Source organism: Pteronotus mesoamericanus, unplaced genomic scaffold, assembly GCF_021234165.1.
Source record: "Pteronotus mesoamericanus isolate MK-2021 breed Mesoamerican mustached bat unplaced genomic scaffold, CSHL_Meso_final scaffold_85, whole genome shotgun sequence".
Lineage (NCBI taxonomy): Eukaryota > Metazoa > Chordata > Mammalia > Chiroptera > Mormoopidae > Pteronotus > Pteronotus mesoamericanus.
In genome coordinates this window covers 8,293,274-8,320,688 of record NW_026555329.1, presented here as the reverse complement: position 1 = coordinate 8,320,688, position 27,415 = coordinate 8,293,274, and the positions used below count along the sequence as shown (strand labels likewise).

Sequence of the window (27,415 nt, the reverse complement as noted above, 5' to 3'; positions counted from 1 at the left end):
ATATGTATTTCACTGGAGCATAATAGGAACCTATGCTCAGTAGCTAAATTGAAAGGAATAATCTCATTGATCTCTGGCCAGACTTACATCGTTGAAGACCTAGATACTGACCCATCTGTTTGAATGAAACCTTTCCCAGTTTTTCCCAGGTTATTGGGAAACACCTTATTTCTCTTGCCTTTGTGCCAACCAGGACTTTTGTTCGCATGTAATTAAAGGTCTGGCTTCTCAAAAAGGTATCCTTTCTTCCTTTCCTCTCCCTGGGTAGTAATAAAATTTCCAAATTACCACAGGAAACTTAAACATTACCTTTATGTAGTTTATTTCCATTTGTATGCTGATTGCATGCCTGACTCATTTCTTTCCTCGACAATTGTAAGTTCTGGGAGCTTCAAAATTTTGTTGATTTTTAATAACTATCATGGATCAAGGAAACTTGTTAGTGATATTTGCTTGATGGTTGACAATAAAAATTGAATGTTTTTATAAAACAATAACCTTTTCTTACTAATTTTAATTTTTCCTAGTTTTACCTTATAATTGGGCCCATTTCTTTATTTGACTTCATTTATATGCTGGATGCTGGGCTGCATGCTGGACAAAAAGCTCATAGTTTAGCACAGTTGTTCTCCACCTGGGGTGTGGGGGGGTACATGTAGGGGAATTTGACAATGTCCTCAAGCATTCTTGGTGACCACAATTGGGGTGTGCTGCTACTGACACATAGTTGGTAGAGATGAAAGATGCTGCTAAACATCCTTCAATACACAGGACAGAGCCCCACAACAAAGAACTATCTGGCCCAAAATGTCAACAGTGCTGAAGATGAGAAACGCTGGCAAGAGGACAAGTTGCTGGTGGTTTAAATTAAAAGTGATGTATATCATGCTAAGAGTTAGGTATAGTATGCCATATGAGATCAAGAAAAGGAATAATAATTGAGAGTGCGTGACTGAGAGATAAGAAAGGCTCCCCAGAAGGGATAAGCTAGGCTGGGTGTGCGGGTTGGAAACCAGAGGCATGTGAGTGAAGAATGAGTTACCCCCAGGAAGAAGCTGTAGAAATAGAGCCAAGAACTAGGGATGGAGCTCCAGGGGAGCCAACTTTCAAAGGCAGAACCAGGAAGAAGAGTGTGCAAAGGAGGTAATAGGGAGACCCTAGAGGGTAGAAACCAAGGAGATGGGTTCTTTCTAAGGGAAATGGAAACCAGAGTCAAGATAGTTTCAAAGAGAGAATCGCTAACAATGTCAAGTACCTCAGAGAAGCTGAGTGAGATAAACCAGAAAGGCCTCTCTTAATATTGCGCAAGAATTACTGGTAACTTTAATAGGAGACATCTCAAGTGGAAGAGGTAGAAGTAGAATGTCTTAGGCACAGAAGTGAATGGGAGGAGAGAAAACATATGGATTTATCTTCAGGAAACGTGTTTATGATTATAGAAGAGAAAAATTGAAAATGGTCTAATAAAGGATATACTTAAATTAGAACAAATAGAAATTAATAATGTACAATCAGTAACAGACATGTTGATGAGGCATATAAAACGTTTGAAAAATGGTCACAGTAAGTGTAAAAAAACAGGATGCAAACCTTTATGCAATATAATGCCCAATTTTTTTTATAAGCAGAACAAAAGAAAAACAAACAAACAAAACCAGGAAATAAACAGTTGTCATCCTTGGGTGGCGTATCTTATGGGAAATTATTATTTTCTTCTTTGAAAATCTTTATTCTCCAAATGTCCTAAAATGAGTATCTATTACTTTAAAAATCAGAGTATACTTTTTTTTTTTTAAAGAAGCTTGGCTGAGAAAGAAAAGAGAAACTTTTGGCAGTAACTTGAAGAGAATAGAAGGAGGGTAAAGGCGGTGTGTGTGTGTGTGTGTGTGTGTGTGTGTGTGTGTGTGTGTGTGTGTGTTTGAGTTGGAAGCAATAAGAGCATTTTTGTCTGTTGAGGGGAGAGAGCAAGTACACCGAGTGGGGGCGGGGGGGGGGAGGTTGAAGATACAGGAGCAAGGATGATTGATGGAACAGGTCCTGAGGGAGCGGGAGGGGGTGGGATCCAGATCACAGGTGGTGGGATTAGTCTTGGCTAACAGGAGAGACATTGCTTCAACTGAAAAATGAGGGAAAGAGGTAAGGATGGATGTGGGTGCTGATAAGAATGTAGAGGAGGGGGCAGGAAATTGAGGGAGTTGCTGTCTGTTGGCCTCTATTTCCTTTGTGAAGTAGAAGGTGAGGTCATTTGCTGATTGGGGTCAAGGGTTTAAGGAGAATGATGGGGATTTGGAAGGGCTGCTAAGGGGAAAGAGGGAGGAAGGGGACTTGGGACACATAGACGGATTGTCCAGCTGACTTGAGAGGCCAGCTGAGGCCGAAGACTGAATTTTTTAAAATAATTTTTATTGTTGTTTCATTACAGTTGTCTGAATTTTTAATGAAGGGCACCGATTTCTGTGTTCCCATAGCTTTCTCTTGCAGCCCTCTGCAGCATTAATTTAAAAATGAAGAAGGCAAATACTGGGACTGATCAGGAGGTTGCAGGCTTTGGGGGAGGCCCTGCAGAAATACCAGTCTTTTAAGTACTGGAAGTAGTAAAGAAGGGAGTTTGCGCTGGGAAGTGGCAGGACTAAAACCAGAAGAAAGCCGAAGGAACGGCAGTCACAGCGAGGTCCACAAGCCGAGGGAATGGGACAAGGGAGTGAGAGAACCTGGGTACTCAGAGGTTTCTGCAAAGAATGGAGTACTGGGAGGTAAGCTTCTAGGGATGAAAGATTACTAGTTGGAGGTGAGAGGTGTAAGTCGCCTGATGCCTCCACAGACTCTCTGAGCTAGAATGGTCACGGGACAGTGAGAACACAGCCTGTAGTCAAATGTGGAACCAAATGTGGTAACTTTATAATCTGACTTCCAAACTTTTATTTTCACATGCTGATGCATGCACATGTACAAATTAACACAAATTAAACAAAAGGCCCTTGTTATTAAAGTACGCTCTCTTTCCACACATACCTACATGGATTTAATTAGAAATATTATTAAGAAAATAACAGAGATGTTAAAACAGACTATCAATCAAGTGAAAGGAATCTTGGACCTTGTTTCAATGCTGGATGCTCAATTGCTCTATTTCATGAATAAGTCACTTTCAAATTAGAAAAGAATTGCCTCAGTAATAGATGGGTTACATTAAATCTATTTAACAAGTTTTTTTAAAAAAAACTATATTAAAATTGTAAAATAGATCTTAGAGTTTTGAAAACCCCAAATACTGTAGTTTAATTCACTCACCCAACCGATATTTATTGAGTTCTGTAATATGTTTGTATCTGTGATCAGTGAATCTAGTAGTGAACAAAACTGAGGTACTCTTCTCCCTCATGGGTTTAGAAGCGAATGGGGAAACAAGCATTTATCATGCAAATCATAGGGAACTTTCCTTGCCCTATGATTTGAATACTTATGTCAGGGTTCTCACCGGGCCCTCCTAACACAGATATGCTCCCTGAGAAATATCAGGAAAAGGATGTTCAATATTTGTGATCACAATTTGTTAATGTTTTGTTTTATGTTATTTTTATACCTAATTATTTAAAAACTCGAATGTAACTTTATAATCTGACTTCCAAACTTTTATTTTCACATGCTGATGCATGCACATGTACAAATTAACACAAATGCACACACAGATGCACATATATGTACGCACGTGCGCACACATACGCATATACTCCAGTAGGAAAAAATTCAAGCATAATTAAATCCTAAAAAATGATGACCTATTCAGAATATTAGCCTATCAACAGTCAGCATATTGGAGATAGTATCTATGTTGATACATCTGTTCATCTAAGAGATTACTAGTATTCATACCTAGGAGTTGAATGTATGTCAAATGCTCTTTGACAAGCTAAATAAATAAAAAATCATGTGCTATGCCTTTAACAAGGAAAGCCACTGAGTTTAAATAACAACAAAGAGTACATGGGATGGAGAATAAAGTCCATGTAGCACATTTTATTGCTTTACTATTCAGTGGTAAAGATTAGCCAATTGTAAATATGTATATACATGTGTATATATGTACATATAAACAAATATGAATTTTTACTAACAATCATAAATAACATACATTTCCAGTTTGCCTACAACTAAGACTTTTTAAAATGAACAATTTAACTTACTTGTAACTAAATTCTCTGCAAGTAGAGTAATAGTTGTTAATATGTTCTGAGTGTTTAGAATGTGCCTAGCACTGTGTTAGATATATGTAGTGGGCCATCTCATTTATCTGTATGCATTAGATAGTTATTATTCAAAATTTACAAATTCAAAAAAGATGGGACAACGGAGGTTTCAAAAAGCTAAGTGATTTTCCTGTCATTGCACAACTGGTGAGTGATAAACCCAAAACAATCTGATTTCAGAGCCTGTGCTGTTCCTTACCGCCCCCATGGCCCCCAGGTAGAAAACACCTTCCCAATGCATCCAAGTATGTCGATCCTGTCTTCGAGATCTCTCGTGGGCCCATCCTCCTCTCTTCAACCCACTGCCGAGATCTTGGTTCTGACTACTGTCAACAGGAATAATGCAGTGTCCCCCGCCTGTCCCTGGTATTCTGTCTCCATGGGTTCATTAGTAACTCTTGTGATGGGTAGTTGTTACAAAATAGGTCACATCAGCATCGATTACCCACCTTTCTCTGTCATGATAGTCCTCAATGACATAATGTTGAAAAAAGAGGTTGAGTTACTGCATGTCAAGTACTTCTGGATATGCCTCAAAGGATCTCGCCTGTATTCAGGAATCAGGCTTGAGAGCCACCGACACCTGCCATGAGCCGCCATGCCTACCATTGTCCACACTTCGGTTGTTGCCTCTCAGGCTCTCACAGCTTTCTACTCCTCACAGTACCAACGGGCCCCTCATTGCCTGTAGTCTGCCGTGGTACCCTCTGCCAGGAATGAGCAGAGTGCCCTTCCGGCTCTAGGATGCATTTTGCCACAAGAGGCACAAAAGAACAGAGTTTGTACCCTAACTCTCATTTTAAAAATAGCTCTTTTACTTTTTACCTAAAGGCCTGGCCTCCTGGAGCTTGAATAACCACTCTTGGAGCCAAAGAGGGGGCAGGCTTGCTCGTCTTTTCCATGCCTCACATTTTCAAATCTCTTCCCTCGTATCACACCAAAATTCTTCCTTTTTCTACACCAAACTAAAGCCACAGGGAGTCGTATCAAACCATGCAAATGTCCTGTGGAGACAGGGGACAAGTGGGCCACCTAAAGGATATATGGCTCACCCAATGGCCCACTGGTCATGGTTCATCAGCTCTGCCAAGAGCCAGTCTTTGAATCCCCAGCCAACTAAACTGAAGCATTAAGTCCTCCTTAAATGCAAATATGATCATGCTTTTCAACTCCTTAAAATATATCAATGAGTACCTATTATCATTCTGATGGTTAACAAGGTCTTTCATTAATCAGTACTTTCAGTTTTCTTCTCTCCCCTCATTTTTTGCAACCTCATCCAACAGTCTTATTTGAAACTCTATCTTCTAGAGAAGAATTGGGCTATTGCATGTGGAATCATTGTAGGAGAAGCCAATAGTTGTCCATTGAGCTATTGTAGAATGCCATATTTACCTATTCTGCAGGCTAACAATAATGCCTCTTTTTTTGTCAATTAAAAAATAACTAGTATTTACTAAAAGCAAGGTTTAAAATCTCCAGGTAAACTAATAATGAACTTACCAGCTAATAATGATGAGAATTTTTTGAGCCTTGTTAACTAATGTTATTATTACTTATCTTTTTGATGAAGAACCAAACAGAAGAAAAATAACACCAGTAAACACTAGGTATTGCAGGTTTATTGATATGTTATAACATAACATAACAGTTTCGTGATATTTGCATAAAGCCATTTTTATATCTTATATTTATTGCATATTTTCAAGCTTATATTATAAATATAATTTTTAATATTAATTTTTGATAATCTATGAATACATAATATGTGCAAAATGTATAATCATATTATTTTATATTTTTAGAGAGATATAATAACTTATAAATTGAAGAGTTTATTCATGTAAGCCAGGAATTTATTTTTGTGAAATTTACTTGGACTCTGCTCATTCTATTTAGAACTGAATCTTTTATACTAAAACCAAATAATACCAGACAAGATCTTAAATTGTTAAGTATTTTCTAATAATGTTATATTATTCATTTAGTCTTTGTAGATATTTTAAGATTTTTTTGCTAATACTAAGTTTCAGCTGAATTTTTAATTTTGAATTATTAAAAGATATCTGTTGGTCTATGGTCATGGAGGCCTAGGTATGGGTAAATGCAGATCAAAACGTTTTGAATACAGTGTGACAAATAGGACAATCCCAGGGGGTATAGAATCACTGAAGATCTAGTGTAGGATATAACTGGGGAAACCAAGAATTTCAACAAAAGTGCAATTAACATTGCCTTGCTTATTGATTTCACATTACAAGGTTAAAAAAGTAATTCCAAATGATGTCTGATATTGCTATGCTCTGGTGAAACTAACCAAACAATTATAACTACAACTAACATTACATAGTGTTCAATATACATGCGAAGTATCATATAATTTTATACATACTCTGAATCTCATGCTCTTGTTAATACCTTTCTCTAGTGTGCTTAGGAAGGTGCTTGAAAATTAAAGTTACCTACCTTACATAGAATATAGGTTATTGCCCTGGCTGGGTGCCTCAGCTGGTTGGAGTATCATTCTATACACAAAAAGGTTGTGGGTTTGATCCCTGGTTGGGGCATATCAAACCCACATGGAGTCTCTCTCCCTCCCTTTCCCCCTCCCTCTCTCTCTGTCTCTCTCTCAAATCAGTGAACATGTTCTTGGATGAGTATCAAATTTTTTTTAAATACGGGTTATTATTCTACTGGAACGATTATTTCAAAATACAAATCTCTTCTTCTCATCCTTACTAAATGTCCAACCCCCAGGCCTAACTCTTGGGGGCTTAAAACTATTCATTGAGTTTCCATTGCTCTTAGGATTAAGATTCAGTTTCTTCGGATAGGATGCAAATTCTGCAAGGTCTCACCCTTCCTACCCCTTCAGTTTCACCTTGAATTCAGTCTCCACAGCCTCCTCTCTAATGAGGATTAATAGCCATGTAGACCTGTACGTATGATACGGTACTTACTAGGTGTCCTACTGCTACAGCCGCTCTGAGCGTACTGTTCCCTCCACATGGGACATTCTTCTTCCCCTCTTAGTCAAATTAAACTCTTCTCATCCTTCATCTTTTGGCTCAAATACCCCTTCCTTGGTGAAGCTTTTCTCAACTCTTAACTTAGGACCTCATCCCACCCCTTCATAGCTCTTACCACAGTTGCTCTATTTCTTTGTGCAGAACTTTGATGAATACTTGTCTCCCTCACTGGGCTATACATTCCACTTTTGTTTACCATTGTATCTTCTAGTTTCTAGCACAGTGTCTAACACTTCATAGATTCTTCTTACAGTAAATGAATGAACAAGATAATTATTTCGATCTCACCAAAGTCAAGAAATAATTAGAGTTGTTTTAAAGTACAATGCCTTTTTGTGATATTTATTTTTAGGTTTGAAGAAATACTTACAAAGACATTCCTTTAAAAAATTAAACATAGTCTTTTGAGGTATATTATGTTACACTCATGTTAGCAAATGTACCCTAGGATTATTGTTAAAGGTTTGGTTGTGGAGGAAACAGCAATTTTCAATTTGAAAAATCAGTGACAAGTGTTTATTCTATTTAGGATGTTTTCCTCCATGCTACGGGCTGGGCTGTGTGCTTTCTCAAACACTTGTCTATTTTAAGGGGAACATTTATTTTTTAAGAGGATGCTTGTGGTTAAATGTCAAAAAGAAGAAAGGTTAAACAATATTCTTTCTTTTTCTATTTCGTTAGCCAAATATTTTAGCAGGGAACTATCAGTAATTGGCTTCAAGTTCAGTGACAAAAGAGACTTTGAATATCTTGCCTTTGACCCATGCATGCTTTGGGTCCAAGGGGGAAATGGACATAAAGTCACACATTTTCTGGAATTTGACATGCTTGGTGATGTGCACATAAGCAATTGGACCTGTACACTGGTGGGGAATTATGGTGGTTCTCTTCATGCTGAGTTTACTAAGATGCTTTCTTGGGCTGAGTGGCGAAGGTGTAAAACTTTATGCCTGATTCTGCAAGAGTTCTGATTCTACTCACTTGATTCAGCTTGTGATATGATTGAAACTGTGGGGTTCAAAAAGTCACTCACAATGTATTTGCATTGTTAAAATTGGTTTATTAATAGAGAAACCTAAAGGTTGTAATTAGTAGGATGTTATTTTGGCCAGGAACTGCATTTTTGTCTTAGAGTGGTGATTCATAACACTTTTTAACATTTTTATTTATTTAATCTCCACCCAAGAACATGCTTATTCATTTTGAGAGAGAGAAAGGGAGGGAAAGGAAGAGGCGGAGGTATGTGATGCAAGAAAGAAACATCGAAAGGTTGCCTCTTGTGGGCTTCCCAACCCTGCATTTGAATCTACAACATAGGCATGTATCCTGAACAGGAATCGAACTTGTGACCTTTTGGTTTACAGGACAATACTCCACCCAACTGAGCCACACTGGCCAGGGATATAACACTTAAAATCACTTAAGGGCCTCTTTGATGAAAGTTATGGACTATGTCTCCAGAAATTTCACAGATGCACATACTCATACAACTTTGCACACGATTTCGAATGTTTTATATCTATTCGAATTCTTCCAGAGATCCTAGACTAGGAACACCTATTCAAGATAAGTCCATTTAATTCATGTGCATTAAATAGCAATGATTTATATTGCTTGTCATTTCTCTCATTATGATTTGTTTTATATCTGGACTTTAATTATCAAAGGGGAGGAATAAAGGAAATATTCAAGAGATTCATCATAGTAAAAAAAAAACAACCTCTTTCCCCCACTTTATCTTCAGGCTGCTATTTCTAGACCGGAGCTCTATTGTTCATGCTGTACTGCACCTTGGCCACCAACCAGGCCGAGGGCGCTAGTCTAGGCCTTTGCACAATTTCATCTTCCTCTGGGCTGCTGTGTAATTAAAATAATTTCAACCCACTCTCTTAACAACTTTTTTCTACAGGCAATTGTAAAATTGTAGAAGCTAAAAAGCAAATAAAGGAATAAAATATAATTTGTTTTCTTTAGTATTTTTATTGAAAAAATTACTCATTATGGACTAGTTATTTAATCAAAAAAAATGAATGTGGTTTCTTTTGTAATCTGTAAAGGAGTAAAATTTCTGTTTAAAATTGTCATTTTTTTTCAAGCCTGTTCCAAAGTGGTTGGCTCTTAAACATTTCTAAACCTGCCACCCTTTCACAATTATAAATGTATAGTGTAACTAAATTAGTCATTTATTTTTCCCTGGAACTCTTCTATCTGAGGATATCTATAAATGCATTGGAAGCTATTTACATAGTTTGTATATAGGTAGTAACTTTTACCAATATTGTACACAATTAAAGAACAACGTTGCTAAATAAGCTCAGTTTTAGAGTATTAAAATAAACCTCTAAACTTCAATTCATAATCACAGGTTAACTACACACCACACACACTCCCACTGTATTCATAGGCAAATACTGGTTATATTTGAAACCAATTACCTCTGATTCTGCTGGTGATGATGTAGCTGAAAGCTTTGTAGTATTCACCCACCGACAGCCCTGCCTTGTGAGCTGTATTGTTGTTTATAGATTCCTCATGATCTAAAAATGAGGATAATTTTTGATATATAAAATTTTACCTATCCTTCATGTGTTTTTGCCTATTGTTTGTGGGCATGAAAACTATGCTAGACAAAGACTGTTGTTTGGAAAGAGAGGAGCTTGAGGAGAAGAGAGTGGAACTGTTCTGACTGCACTGGAAGCAGCCAGCGAGTGCTGCGGGGTAACAGTCATCTGCCTTGAGCCCAGCCTGTTAGGCGAGGCCGCCACCTCACTCTGGGAAGAGGGCTGGCAGAGAAATGGTGTGTGCTTTGTGTTGTTGGTGAGCACAACCTGTTAGTTCAGCTTTTCCTAGGCTGTGTGCCTCTCGCACTCTAGAACCGAGAAATACTGCCCTTCGATAGGAAAGAGGGGGCATAATCAGCAGTCTTAGAGATTTGTTAAAGGCACCTTCCATCTTACCAAATATTTACTTTCAAAAAACGCACTTCACCTTCTAACTCTCATGCATTGATTTATAATTGTTTTCATTTTTAAATTACAGTTCACATTCAAATATTATTTTGTATAAGTTTCAGGAGGACAGCATAATGCTTAGGCAATCCTGTACTTCACATAGCACCCCGCCCCCAATACTTCCAGGAACAGCCTGGTTCTAGCAACGTTATTGACTCTATCCCCTCTGCTGCACCTTGCATCCCTGTGACTACTTTATAACTACTCATTTGTCTTCTTAATTCCTTCACCTTTTTCACACAGTCCCCTAACTTGCCACCTCTCTGGTGACCATCAGTCTGTTCTCTATGAGTCTGTTTTTGTTCTGTGTGTTTATTTATTTTGTTTTTTAGATTCACATATTAGTTAAATCATATGGTAATTGTCTTTATCTGACTGACTTATTTCACTTGGCATAATACCTTCTAGGTCCATCCATACTGTTGTAAATGGTAAACTTTCATTCTTTTTATGACGAAGTAATATTCCATTTAATCTACAATTTTTTAAATCACAAGTGATAAAAATATTTTAGCATATACTTATGTCTATAATCATTATATAGACATATAAACATATAATATATATTTACAAATTATATAATTGTACTGATTGTAACATATAATACATTATTATCAGTGTATTATGTTATAAAACATGCTCAAAAATATAAACTAACAAAGGTGAGATAGAAGTGAAATAAACATTTTAAAATAAATTTTATCTTATGAGTTAATGGGGTAGAAACCTTTTGTACTATGATGAAAGAAGTGTTATTTTTAACAACTTTATTGAGATAGAATTCACATACCACACAGTTGACCCATTTCAGCATACAATTCAATGGTTTGTAGTATCATCACACAGTTGGGAAGCCATCAACACAGTCAATTTTAGAACATTTTCATCTCCCACCAAAAGAAACTCTGCATCCATCCGCAGTAATTCTCCACTGCCCCGCCTTGACTCTAGGGAACCACTAATGTATTTCCTGTCTCCATAAATTAGTCTATTCTGGACATTTTATGTAAATGGAATTGTATAATATGTGCTGTTTTGTGACTGTCACCTTTCACTTAGCATAATGTTTTCCAGGATTCACCGTGCTGTAGCATGCGTCACTACTTTGTTACTTTCTTTCTTTCCGGTGTGCAATAGAGCTTTATTAACTATAGTTAACATACTGTACATTACACCCCCAGGACTTACTTATTCTGTAACTGGAAATCTGTACCGTTTGAGTACTTTTATCCATTTTGCACCCCACCCTCCCAACCATCAACCTGTTCTCTGCGGGCCCTGGGGCTTGACGGGATCAAGGCAGAGTAACTGTGAGCAGTGTCTGCAGTTCCCGCGTCTGCCGCTGGGTGGGGCTGGAGGTGGCCTCCAGGCCAATCCCGGGCCCTGGATGCTCTGCGCTGGCACTTCCTCTCCGCCCTCCTCCCCATGGGGCACATTCTGTGCCAGGAACGGAAATTTTTCCTATAACCCTTGCGACCGGTGGACCCGCACCGGGACTCGGACAAGGATGCAACAGGTGCCACTTTAATCAACAGGGTCCCCACGTGTTGGGGGACTAGGGCTGTTCACACTTTGTCTCAAAAAAGTTGGCCAACAAAGACCCTGCAAAGCAAGGAGTGTTGGAGGAGGCAGAACTTTACAATATCGCCTAACTAGGAAAATTAGGACGAAATTCAAGAACGGCATCCTCCAGGGCTGAAAGTTTGATCAGCTGATCGGCACTGGCTCCTCCTACAACTAGTGGAGGGGTCGGGCGGTGGGTGAAGGCCAGGCGGAGTTCCTCTGCGTGATTTCCAAGGAGCTGCACAACTTCTTGGAGGGCACGACCCATAAGCCTGGCGAGAACGCCAACATTTTGCGAGGACCTGGTTCCAGGATGGGAGGACGGTGCTGACAGCAGAAGAAACAGTTCACCTTTTCTCAAGACGCAACGCACTGCCGTGTTCAGGAAGCTTGGCCTGGAGAGGAAACCTGCTTTTGTCCATTTCTCTGGAGAGCTGGGTGCGCGTCTTTTTTTTCTTCTTCTTCTTCTTTCGAGGTGGGTGGTGGCGAGACAAGAGAGCCACCGTGGGAGGCTGGCATCCCCACGTGGAGGAGGCTGCTGGCTGGTGGGCGAGCCTGTGGGGCCTCTGCTCGGATTTTCCGTGGGATGCTGGCCAGAGGTACCTGCACCAGACCTTCCCCTTTAATCACTGGAAATGATCAGTGGGCAGCAGCATACCTGATATTACATAAATAGCCTGTAATGAAGACCTGGCCTACCTGGTGGAAGTGGGTGCAGCACAGTGGCCCTGGGGGCCAGGTATCTGCTGGGTGCCGTTGTCACCTGCTGGAGCACAGGCCCCTGTGTCCGCGGGTCAGGACACCACAGCCTCCAGGTGTGAATGGCTCTGGGGTTTCCCGCTGCCTCGGCGCCCTCCACGTGCTCACTACTTCCCGGGCCTCTGCGCCGAGCCTGGCCTGACCCTGGCCTGGAATGGTCGTCTCAGTTTGTTTTCGTTTGCAGGCGAGGGCTTTGCAGCCCTTCTTTTCCAATGTGGATAGACTACCCCTTGTTTGTACTTTCCTGAAATTGACTAAAATGGATTCATCTGTGAAGTCGTTCAAAGGGTGGTAGAAACCAGCTGGTGGCGTCTGGGAAGGAGGTCGCTTCGGGAGGCCTGTCCAGCAGGCTTTTGGAGCCCCCAAATCGGGTCACGTTGAAAACAGCATGTTCCCAGGACACCGCAAATGTCTCCTTTCTGGCCACCCTTTCGTGTTGTGTACCTGTGTAGTTTTCTGTAATATTTCTGGGAGGCTTGAGAGTTCACACTCACCCTGTGCACCTCATATGACAATGGAGCAATTAGGATTCCCTTAAAACCTTTGGCCCGCGTGCTCTAAAGGCAGACCTGCCTTAGCAGGTTTTGGGGACTGTCAGGGTCTGGGGGACCTGCCTGGGACCTGCAGCTCTTTGCTTCTTGACCTCCAGCCTCCAAACGCAGGATACACTGACCACGTGGGCTGCCCACAGGTAGGTCAGAGGTTCAACACATCTAAACTGCGTTTGCTTCTGGAAGCTTTTGCCTGTGCATTTTTTTTCTTTCCAGTAACCTGATTAACCAACTTCTCCAGTACCTAAGTCTTACCCTTCTAGTTTTTGTCAGATCTGTTGTATGTTAAATGTTTGGCTTCAACTTTTTACAATCACCGTACCATAGGACACATTTAGCCACTAGTTGAACCTGGGAGGAGGGCACCCCAAATTGGCCTCCTGGGGTGCTTTGTGTGGGACTGTTGGCTGCTTAGTGTTGTTGGATTTACAGCCTTGACGTAATAACTAGGTTTGGGGTGTTTTTTAAATTTAAAGATACTAAGACTGAATTCACTAAAATTTATTCTAAGAAGGTATTTAGACTTTTTAGGTATCCGTGTTTTATCAGCTTACAATTTAATGCCTAAGATTCCCCTGAAGGTAGCAAATAAGAATATATATTTATAAATGAGCAAAACAAAACAAAACTTTTTATAAATTGGGTAGTGTTTCCTTATATAGATAAATTATACTTTATCCATCCATCAGTTAATGTGCATTTGTGTTGTTTCTACTTTAGACTATCAGAATAGTGTTGCTATGTCATGTATAAGTTTTTGTGGGACATATTTTTGTTTCTTGTATACATGTTATTGAAATTGCTATGTCATATGGTTGCTATATGTTGAATTTTCTGAGGAATGGCTAAATTGTTTTCTAGTGTCTGCACCATTTTCCCTTCTCGCCTACAATGTGTGAAAGTTCCAGTTTCTCTACATCCTCACCAACACTTGCTATTCTTGATCTTTCTTTTTGCTTATAAACCCTTCTAGTTGGTGTCAAGTTGTATCTTACTGTGGTTTAAAAAAAATTGTGTATTGATGAGAGAGAGAAAGTGAGACGGAAACATTGGTTTGTTGTTCCACTTATTTATGCATTTATTGGTTACTTCTTGTGTGTGCCCTCGCCTGAGATTGAGGCACACGCTTGTGTATGTGGATGATACTCTAACTGAGCCTCAACACCAGGGCTGTCTCACTGTGGTTTTGATTTGCAAGTTCCTATTGATTAATGATACTGAGCATCTTTTCATGTGCTTATTGGCCCCCTATACATCTGTTTTAGAATGTTTATTCAGAAAATTCACTCATTTTTAAATTGGGTTTTCTTTTGGTTATTGAGTCATAAGAATTCTTTATATACTTTGGGTACTGATTAGTCTCTTACCAGATACACGGTTTGCAAATATTTTCTCTAGTTGGTGGGTTAGCTTTTAATTTACTAGATGTTCATTGAAACACAAAATTTTTTAACCGTGATTATATTTAATTTATCTGGTTTTTTTCCAAGTTTTCTTTCAGTCTTGTACCTAAGTAGGTTTGCTCTTATATTTCCTCTAAAAATTTTATAGTTTTAGCTCTTACATTTAGTTATATGATCCATTTGATGGTAATGTTTGTGTATGGTGTGAGGAAGGGGTACAATTTTATTATTTTGCAGGTGGTTTTGCAGTTGTCCCAGCTCCATTTGTTGAAAGACTTGGCACCTTTGGTAAAAATCAGTTGACTATAATTGTAAGGGTTTATTTCTGGGTTTTCAGTTCAGTTCCATTTATATATATGTTTGCCTTTCTTAAATTTGTAAATATTAATTTTTTAAGTTTGTTGACAGTGCTTTATGGTATTGGTCTTTTTTTTTTGTTACATGTGTGCGTGAAAGAATACATGTTTATTGGTTGTAAATTTCAGTGGCTCTCTAAACTAGAAAATTGTGTTATTTAAATTTTCTGTGATCTCAATAGTTTTGTTATAGATTTGTTATAACTCCCTTCCATGATGTGGATTTTTCAGCTTTTTTTAAGAGTTCTGCCTGTTTATGCTTTTTACATTCTGAGCCTATGTTATTAGGTTTAGGAAAAAAAATTCTTAGTTAACTGAATTTTTGTGGCACTTATTTTTATATGTACCTGTGTATGGTCTCTAATGTTTTTCAGCTGAATTTTATTTTGTCTCTTTTTACCATGACTACACAAGGCTCTTACTTCTTTTTTTGGAGGTGGTAGTATTTTCCTTATATGTCTTCATAGAACCTTTTAATCTTGCTCTGTCAAAGAATATAGACTATTTTTTTTTAATTCAATTTTACTGTCTTCATCTTTTAACTAGTAAGTTGAGTACATTCACTGTGTTTAGTGATATATGGAGATTTGTTTTTAGCATTTTATTTGTGAATTATATTCAGCTTTTTCAGAAAATGCTGTATTTTTTCTCCATTTATTTTTAGATAGAGTACTTCTTGGTTTGCTTCTCTTTCAAAATCTTTTGTCTATGGGAAAGTCATGCACATTCTTTCTATGTATTTAATAGTTACTTTTAAATGAGTAACATGCATATTTAGCTTTAAAAAGCCTAAAATTAACTGGTACTGCTACACTCATCCTGAACAATACAAAGATTTTTAGAACATATAAATTCCCACTAGCCCTTGGCGTCTTACAAGATAGCCTTAGGCATATTTATGATTCTAATTTTTTATGAAAGCAAGACTTCTGAAATTCAAAACACTGCAAACAAAAAAGAAAATTAAATTTGCTCTTAACTACAAACAAGGAGGAACATATACTTTAAAGAAATGGCTTTAGACATAGAATTTCATTTTTTTCTAATTATTTTTCATGATCTTTCTTTTAATTTGAGCTCATATCCTTTTATTAAACTACTTCAAATAGTTCTGATTATTTCAAAGATTAAAAACCATAATTGATGATTTGTGTATTTGATCTTGCTGAAATAGCATGATGATACTGATTACAGCAGACAATGAGTAACCACCCACATGTCGGGAAGCACATGTAACCATCCAGAACAAAGTGAAAACCCAAAGGCCATAAAATAGGTTCCTAAATAGTGGCAACAAGAAAGCAAAACAAAACCAAACAGAAACAAAACAAAAAATGACTGCTATTATGAAAAAAAATTTAAAAAGAACCTTGAAGTCTCTCTGGCCCAGAGGCTTGATGAACTCAGAATAACCATTAGTAAGTCACCCTCAAATACATATTTTACTCTATGCAAGGACACTGTGCTCGTCCTATAGAGAACTTTAAGGCTATTCCTACCGACTTTCCATATAGATGGCAATGTCTATCCCCCATAATTTAGGTGGATTTGGGTTCCAGTGACATTGATGTCTTACTAGGCATCATTGAAGAATTTATAAAATAGGTGTATACTAACTCTTCTGTGAAAGGAATTCACAGTTTTTATCAGTGGGAGGAGACAGATGCTTTTCAGGACTCGTAACCTTAGACCACTTCATATAATGAAACGTTGTCTTATATTGAATAAATCACAATAACCTGAAAGATTTACCTGAGTAACAGTCTGACAAAGTAACAAATCAAACCAAAGTCTCCAACTACATCACCCAAGAAAAGAAAAACCAATGTATGCATAAGAAACATATTCAATATTGCATATTTAAAAGCTATTTTCATCAAAAATGCTTTTTTGGAGAGCAGGGATGTTTTTTATTCATTTCACGGGATAATACATTTTGCAATGGCATTCAACAGATAAAAGGTTAATTTTGGTATCCATCTAACTTTTAATAACAATAGGTTCTGAACAGTCTGACATTTTATTTTTTTGACAATGCAGACAGAATCATGTGCTTTCATACTTACATAGAAGTATGGAAAATAACCAGGGACAAAATTCTCTCATTAAAATTGCTAGTAGAAAAAAGGTTTAGTGAGATACTTCAGTCAATTCCAGTTACAACTGAAAAAATATTGTCTCAATTTTAAACCTCAAGAAGGATGTTTTTTCTTGGTGAGGAATCATATCCATCAGAAATAAAAGCGTTGTACCATTTTGTGATACTTTGGTGACTAATGTGCACAATAATTATGAGTGCCTTACTGAAGTGTCAAGATCTGCCCTATTCATGAAAAGTCATACTTAATTTGTGAAAGCATGTAATGGCAGTCAACTCTTTGAAAGTGAATAAATCCTCTCTTTTATAATCTTTTTTCTGGCAGAAGGTTCAAAAGTATTTGGCCCATGTCTGTTCTTAGGACCAAAGATTATGAATCTTTCCTAATGAATAGTTTGAAAGATTCAACTGTTTATTTTAAATCACATTTACCATTTTTCTTCATTAAAGTTTTAATGTAGGTGATATGAAGAAAATTTAGAAACTGCATAAAAGTACAAAGGAGAAATAATCCTCAAACCACTCATTTCTCTCATTATCTCTTGGCTCCAACATTAAGTAATTTCAGAGTATTGTCGTCCTGTGATAATTTTTTGGTCTGGTATCTATTTTCTTATATTTGCCAATAGCCATTCCTTGGTTCTTTTACATTATGATCGCTTATAATATACTTTCATGGTTTATCTTATCTTTACAGTGAGATCTTAAGGATGACTGTATCTTCTTTCTATTCACTATTCAGCATATATCTGTTAACACCTACTATGTGTGAGACACTGTGGAAATAAATGAGTCAATGAGGAAAGCTCATATACTTATGAAAATTAGTAAGGATAAAGTGCTTGAATTTTGGGTTTCAACACACAGGATCAGGAGCCATGATTAATTCATTTTTCTGTCTACACAGCACAGCATAGGATCTATTTCCTTCTGCATACACAACAGATGCTGGATGGACACTTATATGTCATGAATAAATAATGACTACTGAATAAGTTGTTATTTTTCTCTTATCTACACTGTCATATTTCTAATAATAGAGGCTGGATAATTAGGGTTTTGCTTGCCTCATGATCAAGTTCTATATTGAACTGTAACACATGTATCATGCTTATCAATTAGCAACTGTTATTCAGTTATCCCAAAGTCTTCCAGTGAAGCCTAAGTAAAGCAATAAATATGCACATTTAAAAAGAAGGAAGATATTGGTGTTATTTACATGGTGTTCTTACAGTGTTGAGTTGCTCATTGAGAGATTAAAAACATTTAGTAACCCAGATATTTAAAACATGGCTATGTTATTGGGGGAAAAAAAAAAGGCCTTTAATTTCCAAGTATCTGCTGAATATTCTTAATGCAGAAATAATTATATAGCTTCAAGAAAGCATAAGAAAAGATATAAAATGCAGCAGAAAATAAGTTCACAGATGTTAGATATGGTCCCTGGTTAAAAAATCTTTCAATATTACACATGGAAAGATAATTACACACACACACGTGTAAAATGTATCTAGAGCTTCCTTTCACTCATCACCTGACTAATTCAGTTTTCCCCGTCACATCTCAAATTAAACATCACTTTCTAAGATAGAAGTTCCCTTAACCTCTCTAGCAGGCACTTTTTTCCCCTATCATGTTTTTCTTTGTAGTTTTTTATGGCATTCTGCATTTTTCCTATGTAGCACTCATTATATTTATAATTACATTAAACTTAGAAATATTTAGTATCTGTCTTCTCACTAGAGACAACAAACATAAAAAAGGCTCCAGGCACCAACCAAGTGTCTGGTACAGGTTATGAGCAGTAAGTGGTTATTGCATGTAATAAGTCTAATATAGAAAAGACGATGACAGGGAAAAGGAGAAAGAAAACACAGTGCAATGGGAATTTAGTGGGAAGTGAAAACAGATTGAAGGTGGGACCTCATAAAAGGTTCTATGTAAACTTCGAAGTGGACCGTTGAGGATGAATATGAGTGCCGAACAGGAAGCTTCAAAGACACACCTCAAGGGGATGGTACCGAAAAGACAGATTGATGGGAGCACGGATGACCAGGGCCAACATAACCACCAGGCACAGTAAACACTGTGCCTAGAGCCTGTAGTGCTTTCAAGGGTCCACAAAATATTTTACATTTTAATTTTTGATCAGAAAAAGGAATACCATAAAATGAATATATAATAATGAAGCCAGTGTATGCCGGTGTAAGCATAACATGTAATTTTTATTTTTATTTTTTTATAGAGGAGAGGTCCCAGGAAGGCAAAGGTGCCCAGGGCCTGTGAAAGCCATGAGGCAGCCCTGGGATGAAATCTGTTATGCAGTAGATCGTACTTGGCTAGACGGCAGAACAGGAATAGAGCTAAGGCTGCAGAGCAAGCTAAGGCTGCAGAGCAAGCTTGCCTCGGGTCGAGGGGAGACCAAAGGACAGGCTGGGGAGCTTCTTCAGACTTTGGTTTACCTTCAGGAAATTGTGTGTCAACTTTTCCTCACAGAAGGGCTCTAGGAAGAGAATTCTTGCAGGAAAGAATAGGGTGGATTGATTTTAGGAGTAGGGTGATTAATTAGGGGCCTTTTGCATTTATTTTAATGAGTAAAGAGAAGATTACAGTAGGAAGAGACAGAGGGGTGGATATTACAATCATTCAAGGATATATTTACCCAAGAGTTTTAGATCATATGCAGAGATGCTGCCTTTTCCTGAAAGAAAACTCACAAAGTTATAATTATGTATTTGCATTCCCTTTGATTGTAAGGTCCTTGAGAGGAGCAACTATGTCACTCTTGCTGATAACGAGGTCTGTCTGGAAAAAGTCCAACCATTGTTAATATGATGAAAACAGTTTGTGTGACATCAACGTAACCTGGCAGCCAAGGAGAGTGGACTAGAATGTGCGTGTGTGAACAGTGATGACTTCACTGTACTAGTGAGTGGAGGTGGTAGACACAGCTGAGTGAGCATGTGTACTGTGTAGTTGTCACATTCAAAATGACTGAGGGAGAAGAGCAATAAATCTGCATCCAATTTTGTGTTAAGCTTGAACATTCCTCCACAGAAACTATTCAGATGATTCAGAAGGTCACAGCCATGGGCAAGTGGTGATTGACAGCTTCATCATGACAGTGAGCCCACTTACACATCATGTCTTGGGCAGAGATTTTTGGCAAAACATAAAATCACCCAGGTTACTCAGCTCTCCTACAGTCCAGATTTGGCGCAATGTTACTTCTGGCTTTTCTCAACACTAAAATCACCTTTGAAAGGGAAGAGATTTCAGACCATTGATGAGATTCAGGAAAATACAGTGGGGCAGCTGACGGTGACTGGGAGAACTGCTTGAGGTCCAGAGGTGCCTACTTTGAAGGGGACTGAGGCGTCATTGTCCTATGTACAATGTTTCTTGTATCTTGTATCCTCTTCAATAAATGTCTCTATTTATTTTTCATATTACATGGATGGATATTTCTGGAAAGACCTTGTAACCATAGAGATAATCAAGAAAAAGAGAGTTAGACTCTCACAAAAGTGTCAAAACTATTTTAACCAGAACTAGATCTTTTTATTTATTTTTATTCATTGATTTTTTTTTTTTTTTTAGAGAGATGGGAAGGGAAGAGAAAGAGAGGGAGAGAAACATTCATAGGTTGCCTCTCAACACATATCCCAAACAGCGATCCGGTCCGTAGCCTGGGCATGTGCCCTGACTGGGAATTGAACTAGTAACCTTTCACTTGCAGGACAACACTCAACCTCCTGAACCATGCTGGTCAAGGCTAGAACTAGATCTTGATCAACCATCCGAATCATTGAAGCAAATGCCCAGAGCCTGAGCATGTAACAAATGTGTTTGAAATGATTGATGGTTCAGTTATACTGTGCATCAGAACAGGAGTTAATCCTGTTCTGATTACATTACATATACATTAATTTATGTAATACATAATTATGTAATACATTACATAACATATACATTAATCATCACCTGTTTTACAGTTACTCTTAAATGATCCTTAATATGTGTCTAAATTGGAAAACCTCTGCCTATGATCTATAACTAAATATACATCTATAACTCTTGTTTATACATAGCATTAACTCATATATGAAGAACAGTACATAAAACCAGACATAATGACATAAAACCAGATAATATGCATTGAGTACAGTTGTGTTCTATGTAGATTTGTTAGCATTCTCACTTAGTAATTGGTGCACTTAGGATGTACAAAGTCTGGTGCTAGAAATACAGGAAGAGTCTAACATACCGTGGTTAGGGTGGGTGGTAGAGGAATACCTAACCTAACAAAGTTTAAAGCGAGTCCTCATTAAGGAGAGGTGATGTTTATATCAAGCATTGAAAAAGTAAATATAGCCAGGTAGATCAAAGCAGAAAGGCATATACAAGTTTTAAATTATAGGAATTAGACTTGCATTAAAAGTCTTTGTTAAACTTTCAGAGTATCAGTTTCCTTATCCAAGGCATGTGATGGTCATCTTTTGTATCACTGTTCAACGATTTTCCATGTTAAAAATGAAAGATACGTGAAAAGTAACTCAAAGTTTATGAATTCCCTGATGTTGAAAAGAAAGGAAATATTAACTGTGTAGTATTTGAAGTTAAATTAATTGTTTATCTGTGTTTTAGTGATTATCTTCTTTTGGCTACAGAGGAATAGATGGAATGAGTCTTCCTGAAGATTCCAAACTCTGGTTCTTTGTTTTGATAACTTGAGAAGTATGGAAAGTGACAGCATTGTTAAGTCATTGAGATGCTATTTCATACTCTATAAAAGAATTTGATGATTTTTGTAGTAGTGAAGTTACACCAGACAACCTACAACAATTTCTTTGTCCTCTATCACTATAAGAACACTAAAGGGTTTCCAAATAAAGCCCTTTATTTGGTACTTTTAGGATCTCATAGATTTCATTAACAATATCACTGAAATAAGATGAAGATAGAATTTTCAGAATCCAGCTCATTGGCTGTTTGAAAGGGGTTGGGTCACCCTTCCGCGTTGTGTTGCCACAGCTCTGGGGCTGTATTGAAAATGTTGGTGTCAAGATAGGAAATGAGTCGAAGTTGCTGTCCCTCTTGAGGTTAAAGGTCTATTTCTTTCAATCAGTTCAAACTGACAGGCCTCCTGCCATTACTCCTCCTTAGCCAGGCAGACAGGTCCTGGCTGTCAGTGTGAAAACATCTGTTGAATGGATTTATTGACTAGATCTTGTTTTTTCCTCTCCCTTTCTCTATTTTTTTTTTCTTTTTCCTTCACACCGTTTATTATGTCGCTGACCTGATGAACTTAATTTGTTGACATGTCGCTCTCAGTGTCTCCCTCAATGCTTATCTCACGTTTCTTTCTACTGTGCTTTTTTCTTGGCAACAGCCCTTCCTGGAAGCCCAGCACGCACATGCGCTCTCGGTGCGCCAAGCTCAGCTGGCTGGGGTTGGCGTGGATGGATTAGAGAAACATCATCTTGTCTCCAGGACTCATTCCTCCCCAGCTGCCTCCGTTTTACCTCACCCGGCAATGGACCGCCCCCTTCAGCCTGGCTCTGCAACTGGTAGGAATCCCTAAAGACTCTCCCTAATAAGCACGCTAAATGTACCGTTCTTGTAGGATTAGCCGATTTAAATGCTCCGAATAACTCCAACAGCAGAACACTCTATTTTAACCCAATGCAACCTAAATTTTATGAGGTTATATTGGCCACAAGACAAATAGCACATCTGATAAATCTTGGGCTTAGTATTAATAGCCTCATAAATTGTTATCATTCAAGGGCCTGGAAAACACATCAACAGGTGCATGGGTCCCTTTTGGAAACAAAAATCCCTACCACATATTTTTAGCAGAGTTCCTCAACCTCTTCCTGCTAGTAGTCCTGGCCCCTAGGAAATTTATGATGCTCAGCTATATTTGAATATAAATAGTGTCCCTCCCCCAGTTTGTTTTTCTTTCTCCCTCCCCTTTTTTTTCTGTTTCCTTTTGCTTATGCATACAAATGATTCACAACAGACAATGGTGCCAGGCAAATCAAACTGAATGCTGTATACCTAGTTCCATTTCCATGTCTTATTGCACCTCTAGGTGGGCCATTTAACCAACCTATTCCTTTGCCTACAGCTGTGTTTGATATTTCAGAATCTGGCTACAGGGGAAAACAAACCAGATAACTCCAATGTCAGAGGAAGGTCAAGGCAGGAACACACACACCAAAAGGGGTGCTATTCCCTCTACAAAGGAATTGTGCGGTATCCCTTTCTATTCGTTGGACCCCATTCTTGTTCCAGGCTCTCAGACTGTGGCTGATCAAATGAAAGATATCGCAGCCCTGAGGGACTCATAATTTGGATGCAGCAAGAGGAGAATTCATATGCACCTTCCCCCCAGAGGCTCTCACAGGTTATCTGATTTATTTTTGAATCCTTTTTCAGGATTCAAAGTTTCTTTTTAATGGCTTCGGTGACCTCATGCAACCCTTTGTGCTTGGAAAAGTTAAAATACTTTTTTCTGAAATCACATTCCGAAGTCTTGATATCATCTCTTATTTAAAAAATCAATGAATGAAATGGGTGAGTTATTCAACTTTGACAGACATCTTTAAAAACTATGTATAGGAGCTACTTTTTATAATGTGTTAGACCACAAGCCAACATTCCATAGTAGGAGCACAGGCTGGGTATATTTGGATATATTTATTTCACCACATCAGCCACTGCCTCTGATCGTTTTATTACTTGGAGCAGAGCAGACCTGACCCAGTATCCCAGACAACCCAGGATGGCAGCGCAGTATGAGTGGAAGCGACTTGGATCAGTCATGCCTGGTTCTATCCCTGGTCTTCAGAGAGTCTTTGTTCAAAGCCAGATACGTGATGTAGAGGAGTGGTTTTTGTAGGAACACTTTTGAGTATAGGCTTTAAGAATTACATACTGGTACTTCTCATTTCTCTTCCTGAAAGTGGTTTTTATTTAGCCCTATGCTTTCAGAGAACACAGAGGCACAACCATCCTATCATAATGGCAATTCCATTCACTCAGAATAATTTCATTGTTTCAAAAGTGAGCTTAACAATAAATTTTTGTGGTGCTGTTCCCATGTACTCATCGTGTGCTGCTATCTACTCTTATAACTGCTGACCGAGTTTCTTTTCTTGGTTAAGAGTATCGGTCCTTTTCCGACATGCTTTGGTTTCCTTTACTTTTATATGTTCCTTCAATATGAATGAAGCAAGATCTCTGTATACTAGAACGATCCTAGATGTTTGGGAAAACAGTGTTGCCAAATGGACAGGCTTTGTAGGCCTTGGAGGAGTCAAGGTGAAAGGGTGTACTACTAATATAACCATGACATAAACATAGCCTAATCACTCAGCGTAATGATCAGTTATTTCAGATGATTAGTTTATTTTTCCTAATGCCAACATCCTAGTATTTGTCAGCATTTATACTCTAAATACAAGCAGGGAAGTAACTTGTTGAGGCATATTTCTTGCTTAATAAGATATTTTATAAATTTATACTTTAAAAACACAGGATTTTGTATTTAATAGGCATGCAATAAATTTCAGTCAAATCAACAAATAATAATCTATATAGCATATCTATAGTATATATAGATATAGTCAAACACTTACAGATTTAATAGTTCCACTCTAAAAACTCGGAAAGTAGAAGTTACTCTTTAACTATTGTTCTGGTTAGAGAATAACTGATTTCAAAGTTATTTAATTTAATAGAGGAAAATCTGCTTATTGTCTTATTTGACCTTAAAAATGTTGCTTACTAACACATGAATTCTAAAAATAAAAAGGCTCAGTAGTTAAAAAAAGAAAAATCATGCAGCCCTGGCTGGTGCGGCACAGTGGTTGGAGCATTTCCCCGGAACTGAAGGGTTGCGCGTTGGATTCCCAGTGAGGGCACGTTCCTTGTTTGTGGGTTCATCCCTGGTCTGAGCACATGCAACTCCTGGTCCAGACGTGTGTAATCCCTGGTCCCCAAGCAGGTACTCAGTTCTGGGAGTGTACGGAGGCAACCAGTCCATGCTTCTCCCGCATCCGTGCCTGTGCTCTCCCTCCTTCTCTCTCAGAAAGCAAATGGAATGTCTTTCGGTGAGGATATAAATAAATAGATAGATAGATAGATAGATATGTAAAGTATATAATTTATATATACATTAATAGCCCCTCCACTGTCATTGGGATGAAGACTATATATATATATACACACACACACACATATACACACACACACATACATATATATATATATATGTGTATATATATAGTCCAGAAGGCATCCGGTCATGTATTATGAAAAATAGAGGCATTTATGGAAGAAGACACAAGATCCAAGAATTATTGTACATAGGACAATGACACCTCAGTCTTCTTCAAAGTAGGCACTTTGGGACGTCACATAGTTCTCCTAGGCACCATCAGCTGCCCCGTCATATTTTTTTTAATCATCAAGGGTCTGAAATCTCCCCCCTTTCAAAGATGCTTTTAGTTTTGGGAAAAGCCAGAAGTTGCACAGTGCCAAATCTGGGCTGTAGGAGGTCTGAGGGTGATTTGATGTTTTGCCAGAAATCTCTGCACAAGGCATGATGCATGAGTGGGCATGTTGTTGTGATGAGCTGTCAACCACCAGTTGCCCATAGATGTGGCCTTACAGTATGTGGCTCTTCATCCCAATAGTTTCTGAGGAGGAATGTTTAAGCTTAATGCAAAATTTGATGCAGATTTGTTTTTGTACCTGCTCAGTCATTTTGTTCTTTTTTTTTGTTTTTTTTTCTGTGTTTAATCCAGTTTATTAATTACAATTTTTATTAAAGTACAACATGTGTACAAAGTACACTTAGGGGTGTACAGTACATTGTACATTTACATAATGAACACACCTATGTAAATAGCACCCAGGATGTTATCTGCACCCTAGGAGCCTCCATTGTACCTCTTTCCCCTCAATAAGGGAAATCACTATCCTGACTTTTAACAGTATAGACTAGTTTTGCCATTTCACCACTATTTGTATTTAGTGTCAGTGGCCTCATCTTTGTATTCAAAGAAGGTATCACTACTTGGCAGAAACACAGACCCCTGCCACCAGGTTAAAATCTAGTTAATTGGAGATGGTTGAGGTCAGGAGAAATCTCTCCTGCCTCTATGTATTTATTTATTTATTTTTTTTAAAATTTTATTTTAATTTATTTTTTCAAATATATTTGTCTCTGCCTACCCCCCACCACTTTCCCTTGCCCCCTCCCTCCTTCTCTCCATCAGCTCTTCCCCTTTGGTTCTGTCCATGAGTCCTTGCTATATGTTCCTTGACTTTCCCCTTCCCTTCCCTTTCTCTGCCCCCCGCTTCCCTCTTGTCTCTGTTGATTTCTTTTCCTTTCAGTGTTGCTGGTCTTATTTTCCTTGCATCTTTGTATTGTTGGTTAGGTTCCACTTATAGGTGAGATCATATGGTATTTGTCTTTCGCCCCCTGGCTTATTTCGCTTAGCATAATGCTCTCCAGTTCCATCCATGTTGTTGCGAAGTATATTAGTTCTTTTTTTCTTTCTACTGCGTAGTATTCCATTGTGTATATGTACCATTAATTTTTGATCCAATCATCTACTGATGGGCATTTAGGTTGCTTCCAACACTTGGCTATTGTAAATTGTGTTGCTATGAACATTGGGGTGCATAGGTTCTTTTGAATTGGTGTTTTGGGATTCTTAGGGTATAGTCCCAGCAGGGGAATCCCTGGATCAAAAGGCAGTTCCATTTTCAGCTTTCTGAGGAAATTCCACACTGCTTTCCATAGTGGCTGCACCAGTCTGCATTCCCACCAACAGTGGACTAGGGTTCCCTTTTCTCCACAGCCTCGCCAGCACCTGTTGTTTGTTGATCTGTTTATGATGGCCATTCTGACTGGTGTGAGGTGGTACCCCATGGTGGTTTTGATCTGCATTTCTCTGATGGCTAGTGATGCTGAGCATCCTTTCAAATGCCTCTGGGCCCTCTGTATCTCCTCCTTGGAAAAGTGTCTGCCCAGGTCCTTTGCCTATTTTTGAATTGGATCGTTTGTCTTCTTGGAGTGGAGTCGAGTGAGTTCTTCATATATCTTGGAGATCAAACCTGAAACCTCTATCTGATGTATCATTAGCAAATATATTTTCCCATATGGTTGGCTCCCTTTTCATTTTGCTGATATTTTCTTTTACCGTGCAGAAGCTTCTTATTTTGATGAGGTCCCATTTGTTTATTCTTTCCTTTATGTCCCTTGCTTTAGGAGACATATCAGTGAAAAAATTGCTGCATGGGATATCTGAGAGTTTCCTGCCAATGTTCTCCCCTAGGACTTTTATGGTGTTGCTACTTATATTTGAGTCTTTTATCCAT

At 38.2% G+C, this 27,415-nt stretch overlaps 1 protein-coding gene across 1 annotated transcript in view; it reads left to right on the top strand.

Annotated features, from left to right (window-relative positions):
- Nucleotides 1-27,415, top strand: part of HDAC9 (histone deacetylase 9) — a 608,128-nt gene that overhangs the window by 490,161 nt on the left and 90,552 nt on the right. Inside the window, exon 13 of the mRNA XM_054564529.1 lies at nucleotides 22,410-22,587. Coding sequence (XP_054420504.1) covers nucleotides 22,410-22,587 — 178 coding nt within the window. The remainder of the gene's footprint in view (nucleotides 1-22,409; nucleotides 22,588-27,415) is intronic.